We start from the raw sequence: 8300 nt of genomic DNA, 5'->3' as shown, positions 1-8300 counted from the left end.
TAATATATAGCTATACGTACATAAGTTTTTGAGATATTTTCGAGGATGGAGATTATTTTGCGCATGTGATTAATACGAGGGAATTGTGGAAGGAAGAATGTCTATATTTGGATAGATAAAAATTTCCGGAGCTTAAGTCTTATGTTCTATGTGGATTGAACTATTGATCGTTATGACTCTTATGATTTCCTTTCTGTCAATACGTGTGTTTATTTGAAATGCATAATAATTACATGGATTTATTTGTGTGTACACAATATGTTAATTCGATTGATTTGCTATGTTTTCTTTATATAATGCATAAATTGCATACTATTGTTTACCTGATTTTGGGTTTCCTAGGCTTTGTTTCTTACGCTAGTTTCAGTAAGATTAGCAATTGTTCTCTGGTGATTAAGTGATTGATGTGCAACTTAGGATTATGATCAAGTTAATTGCATAAGAGTTTGGTAATGGATAGTTGACTCGGAGGTTCTAGGTCCTTGTTGTTGTCGTTGATTAGATCAAAATGTACATACTTTGAGAAGTAGTTTCGGTAGATCGCTTGGAGTACTAAAATTGTTGTTTTGATGAGACATTTAATATGTTTGGAAAAACTTTTTTAGCTGGCCATGTGCCAAGGTTATTAGGTGTTAAATTAGATCTCCTAGGAACATGTTACCAGATTTTGTGGTAAGCAGGCTTTATTTTTGGTCAATTATAGGAAGTTTGAGGAGTATGCTTGGGCCTATTGAGGATAGTTTGAGGTTCTAGAATCTGATGCAGTATGAGAAGATGAGATGCATTTTCGTGCGTTAAGCTCGACATTAATCATTTGGCTGAGTTGAGAGATTTACAATTTCTAAGATTTCTGTAGTTGGCAATATATGCTATAGGTACAGAAATTTTTGAGATATTTTCGAGGATTGAGATTATTTGGAGCAAGTGATTCATTGGAGGGAATTGTGGAAGAAAGAAAGTCTATACTTGGATAGATAAAAATTTCCGGAGCTTAAGTCTTATGTTCTATGTCGATTAAACTATTGATTGTTATGACTGTTATGGTTTCCTTTCTGTCAATACATGTGTTTATTTGAAATGCATATTAATTACATGGATTTATTTGTATGTATACAATATATTAATTTGATTGATTTGCTATGTGTTCTTTATATAAAGCATAAATTGCATACTATGGTTTACATGATTTTGGCTTTCCTAGGCTTTGTTTCTTAAGATAGTTTCTGTAAGATTAGCAATTGTTCTCTGGTGATGAAGTGATTGATGTGCAACTTAGGATTATGATCAAGTTAATTGCATAAGATTTTGGTAATGGAAAGTAGACTCGGAGGTTCTAGGTTATTTTTGATGTTGTTGAATAAATCAAAATGTACATACTTTGAGAAGTAGTTTCGGCAGATTGTTTGGAGTACTAAACTAGGTATGGAGAATTGTTTTTTTGAAGAGACATTTAATAGTTTTGGAGTGCAAGGTTAGTAGGAGTTAAATTTGGTTCTCCTAGGAACCAGATTTTCCCAAAATATTAATTTAGTTTCTATTATTTAATAACTTATTACTAGAGCCTTAGAGACTCAATATCTAATAGTGTTGGAGACTGGCAGGGCTAGTCTCGTATTTTTTTATTTGTCCATTTTCTCTGGGACAAGAGCTTTACATAGTTGCATGCACCATGATTTTTCTATTGGATTTAAATTTGGGGAAGCATAAAGTTTTATTTGTTTATATGATCCTTTTTAATTTATTTTTGTTCACTAACGTTTTTTCAAGTGTTTCTCTCATGTTCCCTTCGATTTTAAATGCCCAGCTTGCAGGTTAGCTTATTTGAGGTCGGGTGTACATGAAGTCGAGGCATAGTCCATAATATGGCTTCCGCTTATTTGTATTTTCTGTTTCCTTTTTTTCCTTATTTAGAGGTTATCTGAACCTATGAATTGTTGATTATGAGATATTTTTTTTTTTTAGATTAGTAAATAACTTGGGAGGTGTTGAGAAATTGGGGAGCACGAACGCTCCAGGAGTATAAGGTTGGAGTGTGATTTTATGAAGTGTGTGCAGGTGTTTTTAGGAAGGGTTGTCTATTTTCAAGGGAGGTTTTGCCGAATTTTCAGTAGCATCTCTTTTGGAGGTGGGCCCTGCAGGGTTTACTTCGGATTTCAGGGTGAATTCCGGGGTGGCTCGTGACAGTTGGTATCAGAGCATTAGGTGGTTCGATTCTTTCTTGTTTTTATTACTACCTCATATACTTAGTCATACTTGGTGTCAATAGAGTGATGGTCCAATAGAGTTGGTGTCAATAGAGTTGGGAACTCATATACTTAGTCATACTTGGTGTCAATAGAGTTGGGAACTCAAAAGCTTGAAACCATTCCTTTCATTTGTCTAGTGATTAATTAGGCTATGATTAAGATGCTAGTGAGCATCTTGTGCGAATCTGTAGTAGGTGAAATGTTTGATTCATGCCTCTGAGTTTTTCATTTTCAGTGGGCAAGATTGGAGTCAAATTAGACTGATGGGAGATGTTGGAATCAATTATGTGATTTTTGGGAGAGAAGTGTTTGTTGGAAGGTTCGAAGTAGTTATGGGTTTTGTTAATGTAAAAGTTAGTTGAAATAGTAATTCCAAGATGTACCTTTACGAGTTTTTGAGGACCTTAATCCTGAGCGAATAAGTCACGTGGGATTTGTGACTAGTATTGGGTAAATATCAATTTGGAGAAGTCATGTTTGAAGGCCAATTTATCGACTACTTTATCCGCAACAGAAATCAGTTGGGAACATTTTAGGATAATGTTGCTTATGGCGGCACATGTTCTGGTTCCTACAGCTGTAATTACATATATGTTCTTATCTTTAGAGCGTTCTATTAAAAGAGTAGTGGGAATATTTTGGAGAAGACAATTAATGGTAGTCGATGAATAGTAAGGTTTATGGTGACTTTTGTCTATATTGTAGGTTAGTTGAAGCCGGTTAAGGCGTTTAAGTATAAGACTCAAGGATTATTTTCCTTGCAATAACCATTGGTCATAGCGTTGTGACATACTTATTCATGTGTCACAGTAAACGAATTATAGGAATTGAAGGGTGTTACCAAATGTTCTGAACTTCCAGCAAGCTAAGAATCGTGCAGTGAGATGTCAGTTATATTATTTTAATCGTGGGGTCGTTATGTTTGTCTCCGGAAATGGTATATGTTAAAGTTTGGCCTTTAGATTTGTTGAGTGTTTTGGAATCGTGTGGTTGTTGGAAGCGAAAAGGGTTGTTGAATAATTCTGGGAATGGCGTAACCAAAGTCGTAGAGGTTGTATAGAAATCGTGGATGGGTGTCCATAGTAAATTCAAGCGGTGTTGTTATGGATTAGTTAATGCAAGGCTTGAATTTGTGACCGAAGTTTGTTTACTAACATCACTTCGTTCATAATTGGCTACTAACCGTGACATAACAAAGTGAGAATCCGTTTACCCACCTAATTACTAATTCGATAATTTATATCAAAGTTTTAGTTGTGGTATGTTTGAGGATATATAAATTGTTCCAGCTGTAGTTTTGGGTAGCATCCTCAGAATTTAAAACTATGGAGTGCGGACACTTCAATTTAGTTAGTTTGTCGAATTTTTAAAGTAAATGATAAATTGTATGTTGTGTTGTAGACATGGATCATTGATAAATCTTGTGGTGATCCGAAGTGAACCGGAGTTCGATTAAGTGACGAACCATGAAGTCATAAAATTATATGTGGTAGTCTGGGAGTCGCGTGGATATGTTGAATCGATTGTATGCGTGACGTTGTGTTTGACTTGTGGCGTAGCCTTAAGGGTGAGAGTTTCCTTGTGGACTCAAGAAGCATTTCGAGTCAATGATTATTAAGAGTTTTAATATAGAGGGTAGTAGATATACTGATAAGTTGAGCGACGTCTTTTCTAGGGATCCTTTACTAATCCAGATATGATCTGGGAGGTCATCGTTGTTTGGATGTGTGTTCATCCGTTGATGTCAGGGTGATTAGTTGAAACCACTATTGAATTCAGGTTTCTAGTACGTTTTCGAAACGAGTTTCTAGCGGATGTCGGAGAATTGTGAAGCTTTTGAGCTCGAAGTTATGGGGCTGTGCCTCAAGTTCTATAAGTTAGTTATTCTGTAGCTTGAGCTGAGATTTGCCATGAGTTTTGACTTTTACTTAAACTCATAGTTTTCGTGGGTTGGCGAACCACAAAGGGTAGTAGCGGGTCCTGTATGGAAACTAATTTTAACGTGCGATAGGTAACTTGATGTTCTTTACATGTACATCGCGGCAGTGGTAAATCTAAGTCTTGTTTCCGGTTGTCACCGCTTTTGACGACCAATGGAGTTAATCCAAGTGTAATTTTGTAGTTGTCAATACATTGGTTAGAAGCTTTTGAGGTTTGAAACTGTAGTGTCAAGCGTGTACAAGAGTTTGCCCATGAATGTTTCTTAGATCAAATTCTATTGTCAGACTATTTATTATTGGAGGTAGGAAGAGAAGTGTGTTGTGCAGTTTAAAGATTTTTAATTCTTGTAAAATGGCTAGAGTGGGCCATGTGATTTTATCTATTAGAATTATTGATATGGCCGTATCCTAAATAAGTAGTGTGGTTTGGGGGTACAAATTCTGTCACAACTTAAGAAGGTGATCTACTTGTGTGAATTTCGGTGTTAAGTCAGGCAACATGATTTGACTGTGTTAATTTAGTAGGACTTGACATCAATATTTAAAAAAAAAAATTTAATTAATTTAGATTTGAGTGGAGAATGAAGGTTTACTACTCTGTCGTGTGAACTTTAGCTTCTTAACAAGCAGGCTTTGATGTCGAGTTTGTGCTCATCATAATTGCAAATTCGTTACATGACGTTTGAAGATTTAAGCCCGGCGTTGAAATCGAATTGTGTTCTTCGAGTGTGTTAGGTAATTTCACAGTATGAGAAAATGTATGCTGACCTACGGGTACTCGCGCTCTGGAGCAGGCATCGTGAACTTTGTGCAAACATTGGTGGTTTAGCGAAACATTTAGAGCCTTTGGAGGAAGCTTTACTCGTGTCGATCTAGAGATTGGTGAACCTGATCACCAATGTTTCAATTGTGACAATGTCACTTGTCAAGCCATCGAGCTTTTGAGCGAAACAAAGAGTAAAAGTAAGTTGACCCTTGACCAATGGCATTGACCAGTGCGGTTTGAAATTCAGAGAATGAAATTTTTATAAGGACGAGGTGATTGTAACGCCCGTATCTAACTTTACCTATTTACTAGATGTTTTTACGTGTTACTGAAGAATTTAACCGTGGTCGGTAACTTAATAAGTTAAAATTCAAGTCCATTTTTGAGTTTTTCCCAAAATGTCGAATTCTTGGTTTAAGGCCTGGATGTAGATGCACGCGTCGACATGAGCTCACCGGTGTCTTCAGAATATTCTTCAGAGCACTAAGTTATTTCTTACGAATTTTCAAAGTCTCGAGTATTTTAAAATTTCTATTTCTATTTTCTATTTTTAATCTTAGCCCTTCATTTTCTTCCTTTCTATACGGCCCCAAGTATATAGGGTAAAAACCCTAATCCCTTATGGGGTTCTGTCAAGAGAAGTGAGAGGGTCTGAGAGACAGAGTGAGAGAGACGTAGCCGTCTCGGCTGCCAACCACTTCTCCACTGTCGTCCAGCCGCCGTAGATCGATTGGTGATCACCAATGGACTCGTATCTCTCTCCTCTACGTCCTCCTACCCATTGATTCGACATACAACCATCATAGAGGGAGATCGAACAGGCTAAAGCACGATTGTGTTCATCATTTTTTGGTGAGCTCCAACGGCGACAGCGAGGGGTAGGGTTCTTTTCCTCCTTCCTTTTTCTTCGATTCCATGTCTTTAATTTTTTGATTTGAGCCGTAATTTGAAAATCCCCTTTTTTGTACTTTTTCTAGGTTTCGAGTTCTTAGCTCTGACAATGTGTTCTTTTGTTGAGCTTCTCGTGCTCCGATGAGACCTGCAAACCTCGAGCGAAGCCCAGATGCCTTTTGGTAGAGCTTTGGAGCTGCATCGATCTGGGTTTAAAGCGGAGGCCTAGGAGCCCGGTTGAGGTTGAGGTTCGGCAAGGAGGAGCTTCCTTCTTCGATTGGTTCGTTGTTTTGGAAAAATAGAAGGTAATCTCGTCTCCTTGAGCTTCTGGGTTATTGTGGTTGCGTTGTGGAGGTGTTAATTTGTTGTTTTGGTTGTTATTTGTCGAGAACTTGGTGATTCGTAGTTCACGGGTAGGCTATGGCGAATTTTTCGGCTAGTCGTCGAAATCCGATGCAGTTTTTCGGCAAGTCACTAGAATCCGGCGATGGTTCCTGCGAAACAGCAGATCCGGCAGAGAGCCGTGAATATGGCTGGGCATGGGACGGGACGGGATTAGGGTCATCCCACGGCCCGTCCCGGACATTGCACACGGGACGGGATCGGGACGGGCCTTACGTTTTTAAGACTTGATCCCACGCAAGTCCCGTCCTAAATGGGACCTGGACGGGACAGGCCTAATCCCGCCATCCCGCCCCAATATTACTTAATAATATAAAGATTGCATCATATGAATCCATAATTCATAACTAGAATTAAACTAGGGTAACATCAATAATCCACAAGTACTTAAGTTCACACATCATAAAGTTCAAAAGAAAACAATTAGTGAATCTGAATACAAGTTGCTCCAAGCTACTCCAAATACAAACAATTTTAACTCTAATCATCGATGACAATACCGGTTGCAACAGTATAACTAATTCATATAAACTATTTGCGTCTAAACTAATGATCTTGCCTGATGATTTCTCTAACCAATGATAGATTTCTCTTTAACGATTGCCATAACACTCAATATCAAGTATCCAAATCTCACTTCCACTACATCGCTCAATGCCTAAATTTGATCGCAACCATCCTAATAAAAAAACAATCAAAACAAGCAGCGAGCTAGACCGAAGCAAACACTGTGAGAAAAATAATGGATTTGATTCATGAGTTTCAGTGAAATTAGGAGTAGAGCTATAGAATTGGGTGCACTGTGAAGCTTAAAAGCATGAGAGAGGGAACAATCTTGCCTGATGGAGGAAGCGGCGGAGGAGGAGGAGGCACGGTGCTTGTTGCTGCTGCTCCGAGAAGTCACGCTGGTCCTAGGAAGATTGGGGTTGCCTCGTCGTTGGTTGTAGTTCGTGAGGAGGAAGTGGAGGAGGAAGCAAGCGCCGAGGAGGAAGCGGAGGAGGAGGAATCGGGTGGTGAGATGCGGAGGCGGAGGAAGCAGGCGTCGAGGAGGAAGCTGAGGAGGAGGAAGCGAGCGGTGGAGAAGTTTGAAAGAGAGACTGAGAGAGTGAGGACCGAGGAGGAAGCGGATTGAAAGAGCGTTGGGTTCACGCGACTGCAAGAGACTGAAGAGTGAAGACTGAAGAGAGTGATAGAGTGAGAGGCTGAGAGAGTGAAAGAGTGACAGAGAGTTTGTATTAGGGTTAAAAAATCAAAGGTTGAGATCAAAATATCTAAAAAAAATCAATGGCTGAGAGTACTCTATATTTTACTCGGGACGGGACGGGCCTGACGGGCCTCAACTTTTCAGTCCCACGTCCCGTCCCGTTGTTTCTCTATGGGACGGGACAGGACGGGCCTAGTGTTTTTAGACATAGATCCCGTCCCATCCTGTCCAATTTCAGGACGTGACCGGGACGGGACCGGGATTTAGGTTTTTTATACCCACCCCTAGCCGAGAAGGTAGTTTTCAAGCATCCTTTCCAATTCAAGTCGTAGTATTGAAAATGGGTCAGTTGGATTATTGTCAAGAAATCTGCTATTTTAGGAAAGTTTCTACTTTGGAAACTTTCCCTTTCTGGAAACTTCCTATTTATGGAAACTCTTTTGGGTGCCCTTAGTAATTCAGTGGGTTTTCCAGATTAATGTTTTCCGTATGTTTGAGTCCTTGAAATTACACTAGTTTGATTAATCGAAACCGAAGGTTACCAAACCGATCTTTTAAGCGTAAAGGTTGGGTGTCCTTAGTGATATGTGAATTATTATGCGACGCCTAAATGTTTAACGGTTAGTAGGACGTTTAGTGAAAATGACTCAAATCGTTAAGTTATAGGTTAAGTTGTTAAACGTCGAAAGACCGTTAATTGGTCAACCTTAAGTCAGTTGGTCAAACTTAGTCAATCCTGGTCAACCCAGGAACCCTAGTTAAACTAGGATAGACGTTGAGTCAATGGTTGTTCGCGGTACGGTCTGACTTATTTGTCCTACAGCTTATCTTCAGGCGTGAGTTTGATTCGA

At 39.0% G+C, this 8300-nt stretch overlaps 1 protein-coding gene across 1 annotated transcript in view; it reads left to right on the top strand.

Moving 5' to 3' along the window:
* LOC101309011 overlaps positions 1-1944 on the top strand; it is a 14515-nt gene extending 12571 nt beyond the window's left edge. Inside the window, exon 3 of the mRNA XM_004289539.1 lies at positions 1812-1944. Coding sequence (XP_004289587.1) covers positions 1812-1854 — 43 coding nt within the window. The 3' untranslated portion in view covers positions 1855-1944. The remainder of the gene's footprint in view (positions 1-1811) is intronic.
* Positions 1945-8300: the final 6356 nt, after the last annotated feature.

The sequence above is a fragment of the Fragaria vesca genome, linkage group LG1, assembly GCF_000184155.1.
Source record: "Fragaria vesca subsp. vesca linkage group LG1, FraVesHawaii_1.0, whole genome shotgun sequence".
NCBI lineage: Eukaryota > Viridiplantae > Streptophyta > Magnoliopsida > Rosales > Rosaceae > Fragaria > Fragaria vesca.
Note: the sequence above shows the minus strand (reverse complement) of the source record. Positions and strands in the feature narration are given on the sequence as shown.